Source organism: Balaenoptera musculus, chromosome 2 (assembly GCF_009873245.2).
Source record: "Balaenoptera musculus isolate JJ_BM4_2016_0621 chromosome 2, mBalMus1.pri.v3, whole genome shotgun sequence".
NCBI classification, from domain to species: domain Eukaryota; kingdom Metazoa; phylum Chordata; class Mammalia; order Artiodactyla; family Balaenopteridae; genus Balaenoptera; species Balaenoptera musculus.
The window spans coordinates 162,738,522-162,766,207 of record NC_045786.1 but is presented as its reverse complement, the minus strand read 5'-3'; the positions used below and the strand labels follow the sequence as shown (position 1 = coordinate 162,766,207).

The window sequence follows — 27,686 nt, the reverse complement described above, 5'->3', positions numbered from 1 at the left end:
TCATGGCTCTCTCGCTGGCCCTCCTTCTCCACGAACCCACCGCAGTCAACAAGACTGACCATTTCTTCCCCCAGTGCTTGGTACGGAGCAGACTGCCAGTAAACGTCGCTGACTTAGGTGTAAGAGTAACAGTACAGAGTCGGTACCCTCAGATGAAGTCAGCCAAAGTGCTTCTTTCTACACGTGGTTCAGCAGCAGTGAATCTAGAGCCTGGTGCTTTTACACAAGAAACCCTTGCCTGCAGAAAGGACATTAAAGATGGAGAAATGGAACAGTCTATGCTTGCTTTTCCCTGAGAAACAGGGCGCCCACACCTTATGTCAGGAGAGGATTCTGTCTAATGCTGCAACCCTGACAGGCAGTGAGCCATGGGAAAACACTAAAGAATCAGAAAGAAAAGAGGGTTCTGCTGCTTTTTTTTTTTTTTTGCTTGTTCTTTCAGCATTTTCTTAGGTTCCCAGGATGGAGCGCTAGAAGTAGAATTCGCTTTGAAATGAACAACACTGCTGGAATGTTCAGTCAGAAGTTACCATCCCACCGTCATTTCCCTGATGCTCAGTGCTCCTTGCTCCAGGCTGTCTGTCTGTTTTCTTTGTGGTTGCCTTAAATGAGGGAGCAGGACAGCGAGTAGCTCATATTGATCAAGCGTTTGCTGCGTTTCAGGGGCGGTGCCAAGCACTGTACATCACGTCTTCGCTCATTTAAGAGGCATAATACCCATATTAGGCAGGTACTGCGGTTGAGAAAGCGGTTGAGGAAACTGTGGTACAGAGGCATTAATTAACTATTTTAAGGTCACACAGCCAATAAGCGGCAGAGCCAGTGCTTGAACTTGATCCCAAAAGGCTCCAAATTCCTGTTCTTAACTGCACTGTACTATCTCTTATTAATTTGTTATCTATTTTTTGTCCCACAACAGTTATTACTATTTTCATGCACAACAGGGGATCTTTTTGCAAACCAAATAATTGAGAAACTGTTTATCTCTATGTGTACTATGTTAAGCTTCTTAATTTCCATCAGCCCTTCCATTATTTCTTTCTCATTAAACTATTGCTCTGGCTTTTAAGAGGGGCAAAGGTACATTTGGATTGGATCAATTTCATCTGTGACAGAATAATTTAAAATATTTCATCAAGAAACCTGATCATCTTAATTTTTTTACTTTCTGTAATAAATAGTAGCGTTTACTCCATCTTTGAGCACCACTTGCCTTCTAAGGCTTGCCAGTCTGTTTTAGTGTCGCAGATAAATAAGCAGATGCTTTCATCCCATGAAGAGCCCCCAGCTCTGGTGTCAAGAGTTGAGCCACATCCAACGGGTTCTGACTCTCCCTTTCCGGGGCTTCCTTCCCTCTCCATTCCCGCTGGCGCCTTATGTTCACTGGCACACAGGGCAAGAGAAGCTAGGCAGGTAGAGTTGGGATTTCTTTTGTCCTTCCAAATCTGAGTGCTGAATTCTCTTCCCTGAGTTTATTAAAGTTGTTTCCATTGTAAAAGTTTTACTCATAGAGTCTAGTCCATAGATAGGAGATCTAATCCAACCCCAAGCCTTTTTTTTTCTAATTAAATATTTGGGATGTTAGTTTCCCATGAGGATTGACTTATACTGGAAAATGATCAATGCGTTTTGTTTCTGCTTAAGTTTGAGAAATTTGATTTCATGGTATCTCATATTTTTATCTCCGTTTTTCACATATAGTTCGATTTCAGAGTGTGTTGCGCCATACTTGTTTTCTGCGAAGAATACGGTCACTATAACTTCATCCTATGGTTGTTTTAACAGCAAGTTTTGTCTGCCTACAGGAGAATATTAAAAAGCGAGCCTCCGTATCCCCAAGAAATGAGTGCTGTAGCCAAAGACCTAATTCAGCGTCTCTTGATGAAAGAGCCCAAGAAAAGACTGGGATGTGGTCCACGTGATGCAGATGAAATCAAAGAACATCTCTTTTTTCAGGTGAAACGTATTGAACAGATGGTCTTATATGCCCTGCTGTTTTCCGGGTACTTGGCATTCTTGGTGAAATGAGTGAACTTGGGCTGTTTCGGAGTCATTTTCTCCCAATTTTTAAATGACAGGGATCCTTTAAGAAGAATCAGAATTCTACTTGTAGGGACCTAAATGGTCTTTTTCTCCCTATATGAAGGGAGAGAGGGGAGGATTATAATAACATTTGATTTTCTACATACTTATTGGTTAGAGTTTCTGAGTATTGATTTCCATTTGTGATCTCAAGATTTAGGCATATAGACTAAGGAGACTTTTATTATATTTTTTACTTCTCAGTTCATGAGCTATTACTGCCACTGTGTTATACTTTTTAGATAGTGATTTCATCTCTTCTTTTCCCAGAAGAAATCTTAGAAAATTCAAAATCAGCCTCTTTCTCAGTTACGTATTATAATATATAGAGAATTATTCATTTATTTTCTTTGTACTTGAAACAGTGCTTTTCTTATTCTGCAAAAGCCTAATAAGACCATTCTGCAGAGCACCAACACGTCTGCTCAACCTAGTACGCTAAGTGTTGTCCAAAAAATTACCAAAATTTTAGATAACTTGAAAAAAAAGTTAAATAGACTGAGTTGGCTAGTTATTTCAATCTAAATGGTCAACCTGGGATACCATGACCTCGATTTCTAAAACTCTGAGCTTATGACTTTTAAATAATTTCATCGTATCAACAAGCATGACCTAAATATTTATGCTCAAAAGGGACCATCAAGGTTTTATTTTTACTTTGCAGGCTGAGCTTTTACATTATTATCACCAAAATTAATGAAAATATCATACCAAAACAAAGAAAAAAACTCTGCTGTAGAGTAAGCTTTCATGTTGTTATTTATTGTGTTTTTAATATAGAAAAACAAATAGTCATTGAGAATAAGAATTCTCTCTCTGTACTTATATACTCAAAAAAGGGCACATTTATTTCAGTCTCTTGGTGTAACCATTTAGAAAATCATTACTGTACATCTTACAGAAGTTCAGTAACATAGTGAGAAGTATCTTTAGAATAAAATTAATTTCTCAGCATGTGCATTTCATAGATTAATATGGCTTGGAAAGGTTAACATTTGAACAAACTATTTTATATACCTTGTTCAGAAGTTCGGCTCAAAAATTAACAATAAGGTAAAATTCAAGAACATACTCAAGCAAAATACCCCAAATCATATTTTCGTAGGATCTTTTTCTCCACGGTTCCCTGTACTTGTGAATATTGCAAAATAGCTTTCATATTAGAGAAATTTCTCCTTTCTATAGCTTAGAATAGTAATTTTAGGTTATTTAATTGCCTTGACTTTTTAAATGACAGGGACACTTCAGGAAAGACCAAAATTCTACTTGTAAAGACCCAAATGGGGTGGAGGTGGAGAGGATTGTAAGAGCATTCAATTTTCTCCATACTAAACGTTCTCCTGCTAACAGTATATTTCTTTAAATTACCCCTTCACTCTAGAAGTTTCTCTTAATGTATGTACAAGAGCCAAGCACAAATCATACGCTTGTAATCATATGCTTGTAATGTAATCATACGCTAGGAAAGAACACGAACTAGAAAGTCAAGAGACTGACCCTCCCAAATGTTTAAGTGAAAAGGTTAGTTCTGATTTCCGGGCTTCGATTTCCATCTGGATCAAATAAAGAGGATGAACTAAATGACCTCTAAAACCCATTTTAGCTGAAAACTTTGAAGGTCTGTAATTTAATGATTTTACCTCCATTGCCTCCACAAGAAGGCATAATAAAAACATTTTATGTTAGTTGATTATACTTACTGAACGTCATCAACCAAGAAGTGCAAGTTTCACATTTTACCATCTCTGAAATCAGTATGCAGCTTACAGTGGACAACATTTTACTATTCTAATTGGTAATGCTTTTTCTTTCTTAATGGTACATAAAATAAGTGTGTATCTTACTATCAAGGATGACATCTTAGATTATAAGAGAAATATATTAATAGGGTATCTGTGGGATTCAATTCAGTAAGTATTATCTGAGGTTGTTTTTCGTGGCAGAAGGAGAATAAAGAAAACGGAACAGAGGGTTGAATTTGAATAATATAAAACATGGCAGTTTATCAGACAGTGACTGACATGGGTAGAAAGGGGGCCTGGATTATCCCATGGGGGAGAGAAGAGTCAATGTTGAATAGCTTGAATACAGTTGAATGAGAAAAGAATGGTTGCATCAGTTCATACTATCACAGTATCATTTAGATTTATAGACATAAACCAATGCATGAATTAGAGTGAGTTTATTTTCTAATTTGTCCAGATGGCCAGGAGGAAAAGTAAGTACAGAAGGAAAGCTAGTTAACATTGCCTCTAAAAAATAGGGATGTTCCTTTAGAGTTAATATTCACATCCATTTTAAAGCCCTTTATTATAGTTTAGTTTAGGTTTGGTTTGGTTTTGGTTTGGCTTAACGCCTGTCTCAGGGGACTCATGACAAAATAATTTTTGTTATCCCTAAGGGTGAACTAGGGTGTCCTGGTGCCCCCCAGTGGCCAGCACGAGATTCCACAGTGGTGGAGAAAGTCTCATCTCAGTCACAGCTTTGGTGAGCTATAAGCTGTGGTCAAAAAATGTGCTCCTGCTTGTAAAAAATATTTTTTAAAATCATTGGTTTGAAATATGTGCTTCTCGCACTTCCCTGGTGGCGCAGTGATTAAGAATCTGCCTGCCAGTGCAGGGGACACGGGTTCGAGCCCTGGTCTGGGAAGATCCCACATGCCGCGGAGCAACTAAGCCCGTGCGCCACAACTACTGAGCCTGCACTCTAGAGCCCGCGAGCTACAACTACTGAAGCCCGCGAGCCACAACTACTGAGCCTGCGTGCCACAACTACTGAAGCCCGCACGCCTAGAGCCTGTGCTCCACAGCAAGAGAAGCCACTGCAATGAGAAGCCCGTGCACTGCAACAAAGAGTAGTCCCTGCTCGCTGCAACTAGAGAAAGCCCACGCACAGCAAGGAAGACCCAATGCAGCCAAAAAGAAAGAAATAAAATAAATATTTTTAAAAAAATAAATATGTGCTTTTTTCTGTTGTTCAATTAAAATCATTATCTTTGTTATTTTTCAAAAATATATTTCAACTTTGTTGATTTCTACTTTGTACCAATTTTCTTTCTCTGTTTTAGAAAATAAATTGGGATGATTTAGCTGCCAAAAAAGTGCCCGCGCCCTTTAAGCCAGTCATCCGAGATGAATTAGATGTGAGTAACTTTGCAGAAGAGTTCACAGAAATGGACCCCACCTACTCTCCCGCAGCACTGCCCCAGAGCTCCGAGAGGCTGTTTCAGGTAATCTCCAAGAGCCCACACGTGTTTGTTGGCCATGTATGCTTTGAAAGAAAAGATTAATTTTCCCATGTGAAAGCTTTTTGGCATCTTGAAAAACAGGACTGTCTAATGTCTTCAAAATTATTAAATACAGAGATATTGCAAATAAATATGTGTTGAATTTACACCTGAAATTTTACTTCTGTTCAAGCTCTTTTATAGAAAATATAATACTACTTTACTTTTAATCATACAAAATATTCCTTAATTCATAAACAGTATTATCTGATTCTTTATCTTCAGTGACTAATCAGAACTGTTTCTCAACTCGTAAAAAAGATTTAGAAAGGATTTTACACTTAGGAAAGGATCTTTTCTCAGACTTAAGATAAAATATTCTATTAAATGGCATCATAGCTTCACTTCTTTGACTCCCATTAGCATCCCAGTAGTTTGGTTTAATCTGGCTGTCCAGACACTGTCTCTGGACATAGGTGACACTAGTGGCTAGCACTTGGCTGGGACAAAGCAGACGTTGAAAAACATGTTCCTCGAATTAGTGAATGTTCTAGCTTAAGCAGATTAATCATCCATCATTATACAGATGGTCCCCAATTTACGATGGTTCAACTTAGGATTTTTTGACTTTATGGTGGTGCAAAAGTGATACGCATTCCACGGAAACCATACTTAGAGTTTTGATCTTTCCCGGGATGGTGATGTGCAGTACGATCCTCTCACGATGCTGGGCAGCAGCAGTGAGCCCCGGCTCCCAGTCAGCCACTCGATCACGAGGGTAAATAGCTGATGCACTTACAACCAGTCGGAACCCAAACAACCATTGTTTTTCACTTTCAGTACAGTAGTCAGTAAATGACATGAGATAGCCAACACTTTATTATTAAATAGGCTTTGTGTTAGGTGATCTCACTCATCTGTAGGCTAATGGAAGTGTTCTGAGCACGTTTAAGGTAGGCCAGGCTAAGCTGTGACGTCTGGTAGGTTAGGTGTGTTAAATGCATTTTCAACTTAGGATATTTTCAATTTATGGTGGGTCTATCAGGACGTAACTCCATTGTAAGTCAAGGAAGATCTGTACCACTTTTGGTTCAGCACATCATTCTGCCGTTTGATTTGACTCCTTTTCTAAAACTCAATTTTAAATTTAACCTAAGGAAATATAATGAGTCAAGTAATTGCTGAATTAGAAACTGACTGGAATGAAACTTGCTATTTATCTAGTTTGAAAACCAGTAGCATTTGGACCACTTTTTAGTTCCTTAACTGTACCTTTTTTGAGAAGTTAGTTGTGTTTGTTTATAAGCAAACTTTTATCAGCAATGCAAAAGAATTATATCTATGAGTCAGATACTGGGGGTGGGATAGGAAGGAAGTATTTTTCTGCCTTTAATTTTGAATCGGTTTAGTTCTACCAGAAGATGGCGTGATCTCCTTCTAAAAAGCATTATTCTATTGATTTGAAATAACCTTGCATTTTAGATTCATCTTAACAAATATTTGAGCTTTTTATTTTATTTTATTTTATTTTTTTGGCCTCGCCATGTGGCTTGCGGGATCTTAGTTCCCCGATGAGGGATCGAACCCACGCCCTCAGCGGTGAAAGCACGGAGTCAAAGAAGAAAAAAATGATTACAATCTAGTCTGTGCTAAACTGGAAAATTGCAAATCCTTATTTTTTTACCTTTCTTTTTTTTTTTAGGGCTATTCCTTTGTTGCTCCTTCTATTCTCTTCAAGCGTAATGCAGCCGTCATAGACCCTCTTCAGTTTCACATGGGAGTCGATCGTCCCGGAGTGACGAATGTGGCAAGGAGTGCAATGATGAAGGTGTAGCCATGTGGTTAATTAAATGATATATTCATGGTTTAAATACCAACACTAATTGACTTTCTCAAGTCAAGTAAATTTAATAGACTTTCCATTTGACTAAAACGTAGTTTTAAAAAATGAATAAATGGAAATAGTAAGATTTGCCCTAGAGAATTATTAACATCCATTTGAATGAGCTCCTTTCTTACGATAGAAAGTAACATATTTTAAATAAGTGATATACATGATAGAAATGAGCTAATGATGAATTTTTAGAGATTATAAATGTATTCCACTCCTATTTATTAACATTAATAATGTTCTGTTACTCAACAATTTTATCATCCCTGTGTATTACTAATATTTTCTTAAGTGAAATGATGTTGGTTTCTTGTCAGGACTCTCCATTCTATCAACACTATGACCTAGATCTGAAGGACAAACCACTGGGAGAAGGAAGTTTTTCAATCTGTCGAAAGTGCATACACAAAAAAAGTAACCAAGCATTTGCAGTCAAAATAATCAGCAAAAGGTATCACATTTCCAGCAGTCTCTCTTATGTATTCGTCCTAGTCAATGGATTCTATAAATTAAGATTTTTACTTAAAAGGAAAATAATGGTATATTATAAGGTTTTTAACCAAGGTTTTAGCCATTCAGCTCATCGGTTGATCCATTATACTTCTAGCTCTGAGAAAGTAATCCATTTTAGACATAAATCATAGTATGATATGCTTTTGAGGTTATTATGAGAAGACTTTCTTGTGGCGGTGTTATTTAATCAGACTTGCTTAGTGAGTTCAGCAGCTTTTGCCATTCCTATTAGTTGTATATTTGAAATATTTTGTTCTGCAATTATTTAGTGACCTGTGGGTAGTTTGAGAGCCAGCTAGTTGTTTTTGGTAACTGATTATTACCTCCATGATTGTATATTCTTATTACCAAATTGTCAGGCAAGTAGAGCCTCCATTTCTTCATGTGATTAGCTCTTTCCTGACTCAGAAATGATCATTTTTCTCAAGAATAATGCTTTACTTGTTCTGGTGGGTGTATGACTCACTACTTTCAGGGAAGCATCATTCTGATATTTTGACACTTACATTCTGAATATACTGTAAATAAAAACAAAATTAGGATTGGGCAATGCTTCCAAAAACTTGGTGAAGAGGGATGAAGAGACTAACTGTTTCATCTTGCAGGTTGGAAGCCAATACTCAGAAAGAAATAACAGCTCTGAAACCTGTGAGGACACCCCAATATCGTGAAATTACATGAAGTTTTTCATGATCAGGTAGTCTACTTTTTTTTCTGTGGATACTAATTCATATACAAGGTTCTACTTTTCATCAGTTGTGTTGGTGCTGGGTCAAAGTCAGGGATATGGGACATGACCGAGCCACCTGAGAGAGTGAGAAGCCACTCCACACACACTGTCACCCACCCCCAAATCAATGCTTCCTCTCACTTCTGCTTCTCTCACTCAGTAGTGGTCGTGTAGGACCTGGAAGGAGGACGGGGGGCTAAAGCCCCAGCTCATTGTGCTATTGCCAGTCAGCTACCACCACGCAAAGCTTCATCTCCGCGTACCTCCTCAGTACTCAGTCATTTTCAGCCTTCAACTTAATCCTTGACTTCAAGAGTAGAACTTAGCCTAAAGCCTCATTAGTGCAAACTAAAGAGCAAATAGGAAGCAGAGGGCAAAGATTACTCTCTTTCCATCTTTTTTTTTTTAAGAGTATTAGTCATTTTTAAATTTTTATTTATTTTATTTATTTATTTTTGGCTGTGTTGGGTCTTCGTTTCTGTGCGAGGCTTTCTCTAGTTGTGGCAAAACGGGGTCCACTCTTCATCACGGTGCGCGGGGCCTCTCACTATCGCGGCCTCTCTTGTGCGGCGCACAGGCTCCAGCCGCGCAGGCTCAGTAATTGTGGCTCACGGGCCCAGTTGATCCGCGGCATGTGGGATCTTCCCAGACCAGGGCTCGAACCGTGTCCCCTGCATTGGGCAGGCAGATTCTCAACCACTGCGCCACCAGGGAAACCTCTTTCCATCTCTTATTCCAGGTGACAGATTCTGCTCAGGCCACAGGCCAGGTCATGCTACCCGCCTTCTACCCAGGTCCCACTTTCCAGCAGTACCCTCACACAGGGGTTATATAACTTTGGAGACAGGAGGAACATTGTTGTCAGGTCCATTGTCTCCTTCCCTGCAGAATCTCTCATTACAGTCATCTTTCCTCCTGGGACTGGGCGGGATGGCACAGTCTACACAAGACGCATGCTGCGCACAAGAGCTAAAACCAATCCTGGATGTGGTTGGCCTAACTTTACCAAAGAAGAAACTGAGGTTCAGAAGGGTCATGAGTGTTTTCCCACAGGAAAAAAAAAAGGGGGGAGGGCATCATGAGACTCGTCCAACCAAGGTCACATAGCAGGTCAGTGAGAATCTAGTAGGAAAACTTGGTTTCCGGTTCTGGGCTCTCTCCAGTGTGGTACCGTGACATCCACGTCCTAGGAGAGCTGTGGCCCAGTTCTTCTACCACATTGAACTTCCAGAGTGCCGTGGCCAAGAATGACACGTGGTGGGGAAACCAGGTGGCAGCAGCAGGAGCTTCATAACTATAATAACTGCTGCTGTTTATTTTCACATATGTTACGTGGTACAGGTACCGTAGCACTCATTCTACATGTATCATCAAGCTCCCAGAAATTAAGTAACCGGGTCTCCCAGTTTGTAAGTGGTACTGCTGGAATCTGAACCCATGCAGTCCAACCTCAGAACAAGCACTTAATTACTTTGTTCTACTGCCTTAGAGGAGGCAGACGCAAGCCTGGTTTCACATCAGGTGAGTGAGCACCCAAAATGACATCATCTACTTGCATCCTTGGTGCTTATAGTCAGGAAAGGAAGCTCTTTGAAGCAAGGGCTCGGGGGGGAACTGTTCTCCCTGCTCCTCTGCGGCCTCCCACCTCACCGGGCCACTCAACTACAGTGCAGGTGGAGTCCCCTGCCCAATGGAGGTGCTTACAAGGAGCCTAGGCAGTCTCCTATTGAAGGCGATCCACACATCCATCAAGGGCTTGGTGGATGACCTTCGACACACCCCTCGGTTTTGCAGCTGTGCCCCTAGCTACTTCCCCCAAAAGACTTTCCACCTCTGACCGTCAGGCCACTGTCAGATCTCAGGAACTACATCCCTAATATTTTATTTATGTGACAAATTAACTTTATTATTTGCTATTTTTATATTCAAGAGTTACTAGAATAGAAACCATCTCATGATGTAATCCTATGTATACCAGTATAAATATATTATCATTCTAATATACAGTTGTTGATAGTTTTGGGTTGTTTTTTCCATGATGGTGACACAGTTGCCTAGATCATGCCCAAATCCACCATAGTCCTCTTTTCAACTGATGGGTGAAATTGATTGAGGGTGTGTCTCCAGCCTTTGACTGTACAGCAGTGTAGTTTGTGTACCATGATTTGTGCTTTACTACTCTATTAGTTTCCTATTGCTGCTGTTACAAATTACCACAAACCTAAAACAATACAGAGGTATTATCTTACGGTCTGGAGGTCAGATATTCAAAATCAGCCACACTGCTGTAAAGTCAAGGTGTCAGCAGGACTGGTTCCTTCTGGAGGTTCTAAGGGACATTTTATTTACTTGTCTCTTTTAGCTCTGGAGAGCTACTGCCCACATTCTTGACTTGTGACCCTTCCATGTTTCATTCCAGTCTTTTGTTTCCATAGTCCCATCGCATACTGTTGACTCTGGTGGATAATTAAGATACCCTTCCCATCTCAAGATCCTTAATCACTTCTGAAAAACCCCTTTACCATATAAGGTAACATCCATAGGTTCTGGGGATTAGGATATGGACATCTTCGGAAGGCCGTTATTCAAGCTACTCTATATACATTTTTTCAGTTACCTACATTTTATTGGTAAGGGTGCTAAAGTTCATAGAGGTAAAGTAACATCCCCAAGGTCATAAGTAAGTAGCAGAACTGGCATTCAGATGCAGGTTTGACTCTAAAACCTATCTCTTAAACCACTATTGGTCTTGCCCCTCATTTTTTTAAAGCTTGCTGGCATATACTTGTAGCAGACCTTTAGATCTGATCTTAATGTGTCTGATGTAGAAACTCAAATTAGCATGGTCTCTAATAGCCTGGGAGCAATTCTCTTAATAAAAGGGTTATTCACCTTCTAGAATTTGCTCATTATGTGCAGGATAATGTATTTATAATCATCTTTTTAATGAAGCAATTTTCCTGGACTTTGCTAATTCAAAGGAAAGCATACTTTGTTTTGTTTGTTGAGTAACATTGGTGCTATAAGGCATAGCACTTGAATCTGAATATTGATATGTATCTTTTTTAAACCATTTGTGTTCATTGGAGAGCTGATGTAATTCCCTTGCTTTTCAGTAGCTCCTACATTATTTTCTTTATGGGAATGTATGCAAAACATAGTAAATACGTGACTTTTAATACTATTTAATTAAGATAATGCCTTGGGATCAAAAGCAATTATTTAAAAAAAAAAAAAAAAAAGCCCAAAGTGAGTTATGGGTATTTGGCATGGGAATTAACAGGAACACTGAAACTAATCTGTTGAGCCCTAACAGAAGATTTAAAGTGACATCATCCAACCGTGCCTTTTTTAAAACGTAAATTTGCCATTAAATGTGTGTGTCAGGCCTCCTGGGGGTAGTTGCCCATATTCTATCAGTAATCTATATTATTTAAAGCAGCCAATTTCACATTATTATCTGTACTAGGTTACACTTTAAGAAGAAAGATATGTACACTTGATAGAGAGGGTGGGAATGGAATTCAAATGAAGAATTAGTCAAGGAAAGGATATACAAAGATTTCACTGCAGTACTTGAAATTTTCCATTACCGAAATAGAACTCTAAAAAAGCCACATTATCCTTCAACTCTTTCCTCTAAAATACAAGGATCACCGTTGACTATTTTAACAAGGGACTATTTAAATTTATCGGTTATAGTTCATAGTCAGGAAATGTTTTATACGTTGATTAACTTCTACTCCTCTTCATTAAGGCCCTCCACATTATTCTTCTTTCTTTTCTAGCTTCACACGTTTCTAGTGATGGAACTTCTGAACGGGGGAGAGCTATTTGAACGCATTAAGAGAAAGAAACACTTCAGTGAGACAGAAGCCAGCTACATCATGCGGAAGCTTGTTTCAGCTGTAAGCCATATGCATGATGTTGGAGTGGTACATAGAGATTTGAAACCCGAGGTATAAAATTACATGTTTTCTCATATAATGCAATCTAGCATCATTATTAAATATCCCCCAGATACGTGTGGGCTTTTTTGGGGGGGGATTGTTTTGGTTTTTTATTTTCAGGGCTTTCTGCTAAATAGATACTTGCAAATATCACGTTTCTTGCATTTTTTTTTCTTTTCTATTTCAGTCTAAAATAAATTTGTCTTTTCGTTCTTTCTTTCTTTTTTTTTTTTTTTTGCCAGCTGATCATCTTGAGGTTATATTTGTAAGTGTGAGAGCCTTTTATGGAAGAAATACTTTATGCAACAATTGTGGACTAAAAATAGCAATGGAAATTTTTGTCGCAGAAAATAATGCCCCTCCTATATGTATACCATTTTAGAGGGGTTTTAACCGTGTATTTTGAAAGCTTATCTTTCACTTTTGTAATCAAATTGATTAGCTCATGAATAGCAATGTATGTTGTTCTGTTCTAAATTTTTAAATATAAAGCATTGTCTTTGTTTAATGAGTTATGCCATCCTTACATGTGCTTTTCTTTGCTCATGTACTATAATATTTATAGAACTGTGTAGCAATGTAGAAGTAGCAGCTTTTTATATATTTCTTCTTTCAAAAGGTTAAGAAAGAAGGTTCTAACTCTAGAATGATCCCTTTTTAGTATCAAAAATATGAAAATTCCTCCCTTTTAGAAAATCATCAAAAGAATAATGAAAATTGAAAAACAAAACCCAATAATTTATAAAAGAATAACAATGAATCATCCTCTACCCTATACAAAATTATATATATTTACTATCTAAAATAGAATTTCAATTTTAACTACCATGTGATTATAATGCATTTTTAAGTATATTTAAAATAATAATTTGGTGTTATTTTTGTATTAGATTACAAAAGAATATTTCTCAAAAGCACCATTTTTTGCCTTTTATTTAAGTACCTTGGATTATTGGTAGGAAGAGGATGTTTTTTTAAATGGAATTCTGTGCCTTCGGATATAATTGACTGAGTCCCAAAGTATTTAAGCTTCTATGTACTTTCTATTACGTTATTCATATTACTCATAATTAATCAAAGTGAATTGTGTTTTATGAACTTGCAACTATGATAGCTACCCCTCTGCTTCCTTCATCACAATTCTCACTCTCCCACACAACGCCCACTAAAAATATGGTGCTCTGTACATTGGAGATTAGCTGTCTATTTTTAAATGTGAAAGCATACCACTTAAATGTTTTTTTTGATAGACAAGGAACAAGCATGTAATTTTTTTAATTGAAAAGATCTGTTCCATGACTGTCTAGAATTCATTTTCACATGTTTTATTCTTTGATAACTGGCCATCTGTCACCTCATGAGTCTCAAATGATGCAACTGTCCTCTCCAGCGGAATTCAAATTTGCCTTCCTATTTCACTGAGTAAAAAGATACTCACATAGCTTAATTCTTATCTGTCATAAAGCTTTTCTTTCAAATAGTCATTTGAAAAGAAGAATTGTTCTGATATTAAGGACATTCTACTACCATTATAGTCCTAAATCAACATATATTTTGGAGACATGAAAATGTGCCTTTGTACTAACATTTTCATAATAAAATAGCTTTCACTTTGACTTTTAAGTGGCAGAGTATATTATTTTCAAGCTAAAAGTTTAATCCCTTTCGCATTGATGTAGCATTTTAAGATCTGACTATATATCTTTTGGTAGATATTTATGTGGTATTCATATTCTGCAAAGGCAAGATAATTTCTAGGTGAGAATCAAACAAATTTAGAAGCTGGCTGACATTCTTAGTAAGCTGCTTTGTATTTTTCAAACTGGTCCCCATATTCTTGAAAGATGAGAAATTTTATCAAGTTAGTTTCTGGCAGAACTTGAGACAAGGATAAATGTGGTTTGAATGACTAATTCCTGCCACTTCTGACCATGCACACCCAACTACACTTTGAGAATTGGGAGAGGAGTGAAGAGGGGTGTGCCACGTCTCCTCCATTTCAAGATCTAAGAACAAGGAAGTCCTTAGACCGTCTTAGTATAGAAGACACTGAAGTCATTTCCAAAGTCTTGTAGGCTCTGGGAGGAGAGGCCAGGTGTGCTTCATCCACTGCTCTGTATGTAGCACAGTGCCTTGTGCTGTGGAAGAGTTCAGGGGTCATTTGCTGAGACTTCTCCCAAGTACCCGGTCCATGAACCCCAGCTATGACTTCAGTTGTGGTGAAGCCTTACATTGAATTATATTCACATTTTAATTCCATCACAAATTCAGGATTAGGCATTTTGTACATAGAAACTTTAAGAAAAACTTTCAGTTAATTTTTTTGCTTCTTTCCTACCACTTCATTCATTTTTAACTTTTGAATGGGGGGCCCCCTAGAAGATTTTTCTTCTTTGTATCAGTGAAGCATGCTATGATGTATATTATTTCACTTCAAATAATATTAAAAAGCAAATTGTGTGTTCCAGAACTGGGGAATAATTTAATGATCAAAAAGGCATAACAGATTTTTGTTAGGATGTCTAAAGACCAATATAATCAGATTAAATTACTGTGGGTACTAGCTTGATGTACTAATAAAAATGGTGATTTGCCCATCAGTACAGTTAGATTTTTTTAAAACAAGTGGTAAATACAAAAGTAATCAGTAAAACCTTAGTGATTGACACGGCTTGGCAAATGATTCAAATAACAATGTTTTCTGAATAATAGAGGGTAATTGTCCATAAGCATCAAAAATGTTCAAGTATTAACTGTTTTGGAAAAAATATTTCTGAAACTTATGTCTCCACCATGTATTCTTAATAGGCTTTACTAGATATTATGTATAACTATTTTATTTATGACTTCATTCAATGGACGAATATTTACCAAAGCATCTACTACGTGAGAGAGTCATGAATAAGGTAGACGCAGAGTTGCTGGCCTCATGGAATTATGGGTCTAATGTGGGTGAAGACCATTGAACTATATTGCAGAGCTGATAAGTGCCAGGAAAGAAAAAGTAAATGCTAGAAGAAGAACATATAATAATTTTCCATCTTCTGTTTGGTGGCATCTCTAATTAGGATTAGATGCCTGAGAGCCAGGTTGGAAGGGAGGTTGGTGGAGGAGGTCGAAAGACAGACACAAGCAGAAGGGAAAGCATAGACAAAGAAGAGGCATGGTCCCATTGAAAATGTTCCACATGACCTTGAACAAATTGATTGATACAGAAAAAAGTATAAAGCAGAGAGCAACAGTACGCTGACATCCAGGTCCCAGACCCACCCCAGTCAGACCTTTCATGTATCTGAATCCAATGTAAATAGATAGAAAGGTAATATTGCATAAATGCATCACAAAGTCCCATGACATTTTAAACGAGAAACTAATGAGTGTTGTATCTTGCAGAATTTATTGTTCACTGATGAAACTGACAATTTGGAAATTAAAGTAATTGATTTCGGGTTTGCACGCTTAAAGCCACCCGATAATCAGCCTCTGAAGACGCCGTGCTTCACTCTTCACTACGCCGCCCCAGAGCTCTTGAATCACAATGGCTACGATGTAGTCCTGTGACCTCTGGAGTTGGTGTCATTTTGGTGAGTTCATATTGTTCAGGCCGTTAAAACACGTCAGTTCTCTGACGTCCTCTGTATATCTCTGTCTTTGCTGTTTTCTTATAATTTGTGAGAAAATTGGCAAATTGGTTTTTCTTTTCAGTAAAAGGCCTGACTGAAGACTATTTCCCTTTCTTAAAATTACATTGGAGAAAATGTAGGAATTTTATTTGGTTTATTTTGGAATATTTAAGGCAACTGTGTTTAATGTGAATTACAGTTATGTATATATGTATTTTTAAAGAAGCAGTAGTATATTTTCATAAGATATGCATGTTAGATATAATGTGAAAATAGCTAAGTGACTCATTAATAGACTAATATTTTAAAATATATTCTCTGAGGTTTTCAGGCTAAAAGGTAATTAAGGAATACCACTTAGGATAAATTAACAAATTAATAGAAAAAATTAAAAATATTTATAGTAACTTATAGTAATCGTGGTGAGCATGCTTTTCACAAAATCTCCTTGGATGCCGGGATCAGAAACAGAACATTAAGCTAGAAAAATCTCGGCATGTTTTTTTCTCAAAATTGCTTTACTTTTTCTGCATATAATCTGTAATACATAATCATAGGGAGAAGTTTTCAGACAACAGAGAAAGATATAAGGAACAAAGTGAGATCACTTGTAATCTCATCATACAGAGATAATATTGTGTAAGCTCTTACTCTCCTCCCATCCCTACCCCCTATTATGTATGCTTTATATCTTTCTACAGATTTCTCTATATATTTGTATATATATTCAGGTTTTTTTAACAAATGAGATTATGTTATATATGTAGTTTGATGTCTCATTATTTCCTTAGAATAGATTCCTAGGAGAAGGATATATAGATCTTTATTTTGACATGTATTTCCTTCTAGAAGGTTTATCAGATCATGTTCTCATCAACTGTACGTGAATACATAGGATACTATCAATTTCAATTTTAAATTATTTCCTACTGTTGTTATAATTTGCATGCATTTCCTTGATGAGTATTCAGTTTGAGCATCTTTTCATGTATTTGAACATTTTTATTTTCTCTATTATGAATTGCTGTTTATGAGCTTTGCCCACTTTCCTATGGGGAAATTTTTCTTATGGAAACTGAAAGGTCTATTAAGGATTTTAATCCTTTGTTTGCCATTAATATTGGAAATGTTTTTTCTGGTTTTTCATGTCTTTGAAAACTTTGTTTGTAGTAATATGGGGTTTTAATTTTGTTTTTTGAGAGGCTTAAATAGAGAAGTTTTTTTATTTTTATGTTGTAATATATGTTAGTCTTTTCCTTTATGGTATCTGGCTTTGATGTCAGATTGTCACTCCACCCCAACCCAAGATTATAAAATTATTCTCTTAAATTTTCCTTTAGAATTATGTTTTATTTTTATACTTATGCACTCCATCTGGGATTTATTTTGGTGTCAGTTTGTTTTCCCCCAATGGCAGCCAGTTGTCCCTGCAGGATGGTTCTTTTATTTTTAAGCTTTATATGGTTTTTATTTCAGCAGTTTTAAGTCATTATTTATAATTTCAAATGAAATTACATATTTATGAATACGATTTTTAAATTAAAATAAAAAACGAATTTCTGTAGATTTGAGAGTTTTGTTTGACCTTAAACTGATTACAGTAGCACTCTCCTAAAAAATTCGTCTAAATAAAAAAGAGCCTTTCTTTTTAGCAATAATATGTTTTACCCCTTGTAAAAGAGCCCTTACTTAAATACAGGCCAATATAATTACATGCTTTTTTAAGGTTTTTAAAAGACAGTCTTAGACATGCAGGCAGGTATTTTAGAGCCTCCAAATGCCCTGTCTATGGAAATAACTTTGTATAATGGCATGGAGAGAAGCCAGGCTTCTCTCTAGATCTAATTGTCAAGTTTTAAACGGGAACAGGGGACAAAGAACAGATTAAGTGATACCACAAGAGTACAATCACAACGTCCAGACTGCGGGAAGTTCTACAGGACAAACAACCGAGTTTCTCCAGCAAATAAATTATGAGAAAAAAATAGCCTGGGAACCTATAGATTAAAAGACACTTAAGAAACAATGTTTGCATCTTACTTGAATTCTGATTCAAACAAATCTAATTTCAAATCTATTATTAAATTCAAACTCTACATCTAAGTCATACAGATATATTTATATAATTATATAACACAATTGGAGAAATTTGAATATTGACTGGATATTGGAATGATACAAAGGAATTACTGCTAATTGTTTTAGGTGTGATAATAGGTTGTGGTTGTGGTTTTTAAAAAATCCTTGCTTTTAGAGACACGAAATACAGATGAAAAGCGTAGTTAGCACCTGCATTAAACTGTCCAAAAAAAAAAAAAAATAGGAATGCTTTTGCAAACTTTTCCATATAAATGAGTGCATATCTCCAGAGGATCTAGATACAAAGCCTGAGCTATCCCATAGTAAGCACAAATTTTTTGGGGGGGTCATCTGGTTTGCCTTAGAAATCTATGGCCCTTTTACATGTTGCATCTAATACACATGAATATGGATACTTTAATATGAAAATAATTTATGTTACCCCCATTGGGTAAAACAAATACTTCAGGAAGATGCATCACGTCATATCATGCAGCTTTGATTACAACTCAGTCTACCTCATGCATGTGCAGTTCACTGGAAATTCACAGGACTTTAATTAAAATAGAGTTTACACAGTGTCTTAAGTCTGCTTGGGGCCACCATAATGAAATACTGCAGACTGGGTGACTTAAACAACATAAATTTATTTCACAGTCTGGAGGCTGGGACGTCCAATATCAAGGTGCCAGAAGGTTGGTATCTGGTGAGGGCTTTCCCCTTTGGTTGCAAACAGCCATCTGTTCACTGCATCCTCACATGGCCTTTCTTCAGTGCATGCACTTAGAGAGAGAGAGAGAGAGAGAGAGCCAGCTCCCTGGTGTCTCTTTTTGTAAGGACACTAATCCTATTGGATGAGGACCCCACCCTCATGACCTCATTACCTTTACCTCCATAAAGGTCCTACCTGCAAATACACTCACATTGGGGGTTGGCTCTTCGGCATATGAATTTTAAGGCACACAATGATTCAGAGCTTAACAGACAGTATTTAGAAAATCCACAAGATGGAATATAATAACATTTAAAACATATTTCTTCCAAGTGTTTTATTCAGGATTTCTTATTTTTTCACTTTCTTCCCAAAATTTTATTGTGAAAATTTCAGACCTAGAGAAAATTTGGGAGAATAACACTGTGAACATTTAAACACGTTGCCACATTTACTTTTCCTTTCTCCCTAATTCCCTCTTGTGTGTATATACATACATATATATACACATATATAGAGAGAGATGTATATCTTTATGAATATAGATACTTTCTTATCACACCATTTGCAAACAGTTTGCAGGCACAGAATTATTCTTAACAGAAGTTGATTCCTGGATAATCAACTAAATTGTAAGATCTTGGAGTTGAGAGGAGCCCTAAAGTTTGTTTAATTCTAACTCTTCCAGAAAAGGGATCTTTTCTACAAAGTCCCCGTCACCAGTCTCCTTTAAAGATTTCCAAAGACGGAGAATTAATTTTTCCACGCAACAGCCTGTTGAATTATGACACATGAGAGCAAAAAAACTGTAATATGAAGGATATTTTCTCGTACTTAGCCACAAATGTATCTGTTAGGAAGTGGGGTAAGATAAGAAGCCAAGCAGATTTTGGAAAACTACTTGGCAGTATCTACCAAACATACACAGACCAAATGACCCAGCAGTTCCAATCTCAGGGATATAGCCAACAGAAATGTGTATTTTTATGTACCAAAAGACATGTACAAGAAGATATATAGCAGCATGTTTCAAAATGCCCCAAACTGGAAACAGGTCAAAATCTTCATCAACAATAGAAAGATATTTTAGTCTGGGTTCCCCAGAAAGCAGAACCTGAAGTTAAAGCTTATGTTTTATCATGTGCCTAAGGACCATAATCCCAGGGAGGCAGGGAAAGAGGGAGAGCAGAGGGTGCCCCACTGAGTTGCCACCTACTGTTACCAAGTGGAGCTGATCACTTGAGTTCACGGAACCAAGACCTCTAACTGAGCAGACCCTAAGGCTGCAGGAACAGGAAACGTGAATTCTATAAGTGGGTCGTGCACCCATAGAATCTACATATGGGGGACCCAGCAACAATGGATCAGCCATTGGTTCAGCACAGTCCTAAAGGACAGCACCCCAGCCCCACAGGGTATTGTCCTGAGCTGGTGTCTTCACTGAGCTTTTCATGTTCTAACAGGCCAGCTGCACCCAAGTGAAAGAATGCCAACCCACCTGACAAGTAGGCCCAATTTCCTTTCTTCCTTCATCAGTTGATCATCAGGAACCCCCCTCAGTGAGGCCATAGGTGTGAGTTAAGGAAGAAGCATTGGTGCAACAGAGAGAGGTGATGTGCACCTATGCATGTAATTTGCTGTGCCTTCTGGACCTCCTCGGGTTGATTCTGAGTGTGCCGTGTCCATAGTACAGCGACTGCTGCTGCAGCTTTACGAATCAGTGCATCTGTTGATCCCAGTACACAGTTTTGTTCGAGCTTCAAGGAGCCATTTCAGCTGACTGCTCGTACTGGCTCCAGGTGTCCCTGCCAGGATGTTGAATCCTGAGTCTCAGACAAGTGTTTCCATGGCAATAATTTCTTCTCCGTCAGTCAGGTCTTATGTTCCACACACCCACTCCAGCTGAGCATCTTCAAGATCCATTCGCATTTGTGTCCCCTGATCCCTGCTGGGCCATTTTAGCCAGGGCCTGCAATTCCTGCAATTGGCATGTACACATCCCCCTGTCAACATTAATACCATCTTTTGAGATGGTTAGAGTATCCCTTTTTTATTCTTCTTGTCTGAATACAGTTATCAAAATGGTTTTAAATCTTGATATCATACTAAGCCATTCCTCTTTATATACAAGTCTGAAATGTGTTGGTTGTTTCAGTGATTGAAGTCATGTAATCTTTTTTAAATTTTATTTTATTATTATTTATTTATTATTTATTTTTGGCTGTGTTGGGTCTTCGTTTCTGTGCAAGGGCTTTCTCTAATTGCAGCGAGCGGGGGCCACTCTTCATCGCGGTGCGCGGGCCTCTCACTGTCACGGCCTCTCTTGTTGCGGAGCACAGGCTCCAGACGCGCAGGCTCAGTAGCTGTGGCTCACGGGCCTAGTTGCTCCGCGGCATGTGGGATCCTCCCAGACCAGGGCTCGAACCCGTGTCCCCTGCATTGGCAGGCAGATTCTCAACCACTGCGCCACCAGGGAAGCCCCGTCATGTAATCTTTTAAACGCAGTAATGCTAAGTGTAATATCTAGGAAATTACGCTAAGTTGGTAATGAAATTACCAGAGTGGCTTTGATGGTGATTTTGGCAGACATTCTGTTTTGCTCCTTTTTTTTCTTGATAGTATACAATGTTGTCAGGGCAAGTTCCATTCCAATCTCATGACAAAAGTTTGACGTGCACCAGTGCGGTAGAAATCATGAAGAAAATTAAAAAGGGAGATTTCTCCTTTGAAGGAGAAGCCTGGAAGAATGTATCCCAAGAGGCTAAAGATTTGATCCAAGGTAAGAATCTAATGAAAAATTTCGTATTTTATATGATGTGTAGTGACTGAAGTGGAATCATACCCACGACATATATTTGCTTGTGAATTACTCAGGGAATCTCTGTGTGTTCTGAAAGGTTTCAGGCTACTCTGTTCAGCCTTATTTTCTTCTCAGAACACTCTCCCTCAGTAATCTTATCCACGTTCACTACGTGAACTAGCACTTGGATCCACCAGCATCTCAGTCTCACGCCTCCAAAATGAACCTCTTCCTTTTTACTCTCCTTTCCCCCAAGCATGTGCCTCCTCCTTTCCCCCTCTTTTTACATGGCCACGAAGCCAGATCACCAGGACAGGGCCCAGCATCACCCTAGATCCCCGCAACCCTCCTCGCCTTCCGCAGCCAGGCACCCAGTCCTGCGGGCGCAGCATCCCTCCCAGCCACCCCTCCTCCTCACTCACATGGCTGTCACCTTAGTTCTTGTCATCGTCTCTCTCCTAAAATCCACAACATGCTTTCAACTTGTCTCACTTCCTCTCACTTTACGTGGTTGTCATCCATCGGCACAGTGACCTTCCTAATAGCCAAATGCAATCATGCCTCTTTTCCGTTAAAAATCCTTCAGAGAACCCCTGTGAGCCTCAGGTCAAACTCCAGAGTGCAGCCTTCACAATTCAAAGCCCTTCACAGCCTGGCCCTGCCTGCCTCTGCTTCCTGTCACCTTCGCTCCACCATTCTCGAACACTTGAATTCCTCAAATGTGCTGAGCGCTCGGATTCTGCTCGCCTTTACGTGTGCTATTCCTGATCCCTGAAGAAGGGCACCCTTCTTCATCAAACCCACTACGGCTCATCCCCCCCAGGACTCATCCCCTGGGAGCCTTCCAGGGTGCCCGCACTCCCCAGGCTGAGCCTTTCCCCTAGGCCTGCCGTGCGCATGGCTCGTGCTACAGCACTTGTCGTGTAATGTGATGAGACCTGGGTTTTGTCTGTGTGCCTCCCCGCAGCTCTTCTCTGAGTGTCCATCTGCATACCTCCACACTCCCTAACTTGTAGAAGATGTTGGTACATGAATGAAGTAAATCTCGGTACTCTTTGTTTTGGGGGAGTTTGCCTGGTCACCAGTGGGAGTCCTTGTTTTAGGTGGTTATTTTCTCCTGATTGGAAAGCCAGCTAGCCTACAGCCTCCAGATATAGGCTACTGTGGGCTTTATTATTAGCATCCGGTATTCACTAGGGGATTTAAATGTACATGAAAATGTACGTAATTACCTTTGTAGGAGGTTGACGCCTTACAGAAACCATCATGTCTTGTGAACATAATTGAGATCTATGTCTGAGGTTGATTTTAAACTATGTTTGAAATGACAAATCCTAAAATAAAAATATCTTATTTATTCCCACAGGACTTCTCACAGTCGATCCAAATAAAAGGCTTAAAATGTCTGGCTTGAGATACAATGAATGGCTTCAAGATGGCAGTCAGCTATCCTCAAATCCTCTGATGACTCCAGACATTCTAGGGTCTTCAGGAGCTGCTGTGCACACCTGTGTGAAAGCAACCTTCCATGTAAGGCTCTGGGCTCTGCACTTGTAAGGCGGTTTGGAAAGGGATCAGATAGATGTTCTTACTCTATAATCTATTGCTAAGAGACACCCTCTTAGCAATACAGTTTTTAAAATGGGTTCTTTTAATTTTAGATATGCTTTTATAAATCCCTTCATGACATAAACACATTCATAAACAGAAAGTGCATGGGGACCAGAGTCACCACTAACCCACAAAATATTTATTTGACATTTAGAATGAGTTTGTGAGATGAGGCAGTAGTCTGATATTTGAATAGTTGAAATTTTTGACTCGGTAAGGAAAACAATATGCATACTATTAGAACTTTAAAAAAATTTTTGTTTTATTGAAGTATAGTTGATTGACAATGTTGTGTTAATTCTTCTGTACAGCAAAGCTATTCAGTTATACATATATATACACATTCGTTTTCATATTCTTTTCAATTATGGTTTATCACAGGATATTGAATCTAGTTCCCTGTGCTATACAGTAGGACCTTATTGTTTATCCATTCTATATATAATAGTTTGCATCTGTTAATCCCAAACTCCCCATACATCCCTCCCCCACCCCTTTTCCCCCTTGGCAACCACAAGTCTGTATTAGAACACTTTTTCTCTCAAATAAGCTAAATGACTGTCTGTAAAAACTGTAAATGGACATTAGGAACTAAGGCACATGTGAAGGTCCATTCATTCAAAAATCATTTTGTGCATAATATGTTCTAGAGACTGTGAGGGATAAGAAGTAAATTAATTGGTATTAAGTAAAGACTGTATACTTGAAAGGCTGAGACTGCATAGCAATAACTGTAGATTCTGCACATTCGTGCCAAGCAGATGCAAATACATTAAGGATAAGGAGCCAATGAGTTAGAGAGAAATAAAATTACTTCTGAAGGGATTATCTTGAGAAAGGAGACAGGATAGCATTTCCTCTTCAGCTGCAGAAATGGATTAAAATATTAATGAACTGGGATCTGGTGAGGTGTGAAGAGATGAACTGCAAGCATTTGAGGCAGGTGATCCAAACCTTCTCAGTGACATATGATGTAAGGTTGTCACTTCAGCAATGCCTAAGCTTGAAGCTAAGAAAAGTAAAGACAGGCTGCTGTGAGGAGGAAGCCAGGCTGAGGTTTATAGAGCTAATCTTCTCTGCATATATTGTGTCCAAGATGTACCCAAATTGCATTGACGTGGGAGTGGAGATCAGGGGCTCTGTGTTGGGACTTTGTGGTTGGAATTTTAAATCTCAGACACAGAACTAGTCAAAGTAATGGAGAGAGGTGAGTTAGATTGCTGATATTCTTCAAGAATTTCCAGTCCGTCAGTGGTTTTTTTAACTGAGAGGTAGCCCTGCCCTCTTCAAAAGATTTATTAGAATTGTGACTCCTGGACGCCCTAACATGTGGATTTAAACAGAGCCCTCAGAAACCCTTTCCCATGAGCTTCTGTACCCTGCCCGGAGTTTTGGATACAGTGGTTTTAAGGACCATGTTCCCAGAACAACTTGAAGCTGTGGTTGCCAAGCTTGCCAAACGCAAGCTCTCTGTAAGTCATGACTGCCAGGAAGACTTCAATCCTTTTACCTTCACGGGGGTTCCCCTTGTTTTCTCCCCTAGGCCTTTAACAAATACAAGAGAGAGGGGTTTTGCCTTCAGAATGTTGATAAGGCCCCTTTGGCGAAGAGAAGGAAAATGAAGAAGACCAGCACCAGTACCGAGACGCGCAGCAGCTCCAGTGAAAGCTCTCACTCTTCTTCCTCCCATTCTCATGGCAAAAGGACACCCACAAAGACATTGCAGCCCAGCAATCCTGCCGACAGCAATAACCCAGAGACCCTCTTTCCAGTTCTCAGACTGAGTAGCATAGGAACGGTAGCAGCATAACGGATGGTCCATTGTCCCTTCAGCTCCCTCGTCGTGCGCCTGCGGCCAGGTTCTGTGCTTTGAAAAACGTGTCCCATCGGTCTCCTTGGAATCTGCCTCGCAGGGAATTTTTTCAGGAAAACCCGATTGGTTATCCTCATCCAAAAGCACTGGACAGAGAATGTTACTGTGAATAGACCACATGTCATACTGTTTAGTGACCTAGCATGGTGCCAACAGGACTGTTTCTGAAAGAGCAAAGATGTCTGTCAATTTAATTAGGGACTGGTGAGATTTGAGCTGCTGACAAAGTAAGTCACAGGTTCTTCAGATGTCTGCCAGCAAGAGTTCCTCGTACTGTGATGATACCTTTTGCTTCGCCTTGTGGGCATCGTGGGCTTTTAAGAGACTTGCACCCTTTGAACAGTGATGTATCAGCAAAAAAGGTCTGTTTTGAAAAAGAGTCTGTAATGAATTTTACGTGTGGCATAAACTTATTTCTTCAGAGAGGATTTTAACTTATTGTTTTTATTTTATGGTTACCTATGACGATAACCTGCTATTATTAATCTTTTTCTAAAAAGTAAAAAAAAAAAGATATAAGAACTTCAGGTCCCACGCTCTATATAGGGGACCCATCTGAGATGCATGCTAAGCTACGTATGTTTTTAATTTTGCACTGCTCTTTCCTGGCAATTTGTTTTAATGGTTATTGCAAAATATTAAGGTACATGTCTCTGTTTTAAGTAATGTTGCACTTTATAAAAGAATATGAATAAAGCAAGCTATTTCATAAAGTGCACTCTTTAAAGCATATGTACTGTATTTTTGCCTTTTTTCCCCCCCCATTATCTACTTTAAATTTGCCCTCACATCCCCCTTCCACTTTGGATGCAACAAGTAGAAGGGGCCTTGTATAACGTAATCATTAGCCCCAGAGGCACTGATGTGAGGAACACCTAAAGGGAAATTCTATTAAACACTGTGCTTATTTGTACACTGTGCTGTGCTGCAGTGAGGCTTTTCCTCCTGTAGTCAGATATTATGTACATAATACTTTAGAATTATAACTACGACTTGTTTTGAAATTTTTCTGTTAAATTTAAATCCAGAAAGCATATTTTATAAACTTATGCAGAGCACTTTTATTGCTCAAAAGTTCTGAATTCATACCGAAAACAAGTGCTGTGTGCTGAAGACATTTCACTGAATGATTGCTGCATTTTAAAATATGATTAATTCATCCCCTATGCAAAAAAAGAAGTGATAGGATTTGTATGTTGTATTTTCTTTTAAAGCCATCATCACACGAAATGTCAGGACTGAGAAAAGCGATTTTTTGCGATGTTTACAGGAATCATGCTTAAGAAGGCCCAACATGTTTATTTTGTAGTTTTTGTTAATGATAACCTCTTGAGCATTAGTTTGGAATTGGGCATGATATTTATTTATTCCTTTCTTGAGATAATAGCAGCATTAATTTCAACCAGTTATGAATACTAAAAATATTGCACTCTATGTAATAGTATATTTATTACTGAACCAATGTATATATTAATAGCACAGGCAACAAAAATGGCAAATATTAAACTATTTTCAAAATGTGTTATCCTGTTCACATTTTTGTCCACAATGATTATCGGAAATAACTTTTTATACTTTTCAGTGGCCCAAATGGCTACCTAGTTCTCACTGAGTCAATGAAAATTTTGTACTGCTAGCTTATGGTCGTTCTTAGTAATGACGGGAAATCTTAGGTGCATTATTACCAAACTCTGTAGCTAATTCACAGAATGTGACCCCATCAGGCACAGGGTTACAATAATCAAGAAAATGTCCATTTATATCTATAGTAAGGTTGACTATATCTAGAAATGTGTTAGTTCTTCAAGACATTTTTAAAACTGTGCATTCTAGTAGAAGATACTAGTAAAGTATAAACCAAAGGGACTTTGTTGCTAAGGGGAAATGATCCAGAAGAATGGTTGGTATACCCTAATGACTGATGGTGTAATTGATGCATTGTGAGTATTGGAAATCAGTGGGTTTCACTTTCATTTATTTTCATTGCCTCTTCTTCTGGAGGACTTGACAGAAAATGAAATGGTAAAATGGCAGGCAGAGTAAAAGGAAGGAAAGAGAAGGCTAATTTATCAACTGGTGAGCCTCCTTGAATAATCTAGAATGGGCTTTTGAGAAGAGGTCAGAAAACACTCAGAGTAGTGCCCACTTATAGAATGTCTTCATCCTCACTCTACTTATAAATACCAGAAGATGCTGAGTTAGCAGCAGTTATGGTACATGCAGGCTGTCAGTGTCAGTGAATTACGCTTTAAAATTCACAAGGCTTTTGTTTAGTCACATCAAAAATAAACTAAAAAATAATTCATATGAAAATGTTAAGTGAAAGGACTCTTTTTGGTATTAGGAGAAAAACAGAAGTAGGTTTAAGACAAACAAATACATACACTAAATTCTCTTTGTAACAGTTTTGGAGATAGAGCCAAATCATCCCTTCTCTTCTTCCTTTATTGATTATAGTGTATGTAATTTTCATATCATCATAAATCCTGACTCATATATTTTATAACTATATATGGCTAATTGAGAGGCAAGAATAAGAAAAGGAGAGTAATAGAGGAAAGACATTTTAAAAGACCAGTTTCTTCTAATTACTGTG

The 27,686-nt window shown here is 38.3% G+C and overlaps 1 protein-coding gene across 1 annotated transcript in view; it reads left to right on the top strand.

Annotated features, from left to right (window-relative positions):
- The window catches only part of RPS6KA5 (ribosomal protein S6 kinase A5), a 185,993-nt gene extending 159,382 nt beyond the window's left edge, over positions 1-26,611 (top strand). The window contains 13 exon segments of the mRNA XM_036843627.1: positions 1,806-1,956; positions 5,150-5,311; positions 7,011-7,136; positions 7,517-7,650; positions 8,318-8,365; positions 8,367-8,409; positions 12,231-12,401; positions 15,786-15,944; positions 15,946-15,962; positions 15,964-15,976; positions 21,426-21,585; positions 22,973-23,136; positions 24,761-26,611. Coding sequence (XP_036699522.1) covers positions 1,806-1,956; positions 5,150-5,311; positions 7,011-7,136; positions 7,517-7,650; positions 8,318-8,365; positions 8,367-8,409; positions 12,231-12,401; positions 15,786-15,944; positions 15,946-15,962; positions 15,964-15,976; positions 21,426-21,585; positions 22,973-23,136; positions 24,761-25,027 — 1,615 coding nt within the window. The 3' untranslated portion in view covers positions 25,028-26,611.
- Positions 26,612-27,686: the final 1,075 nt, after the last annotated feature.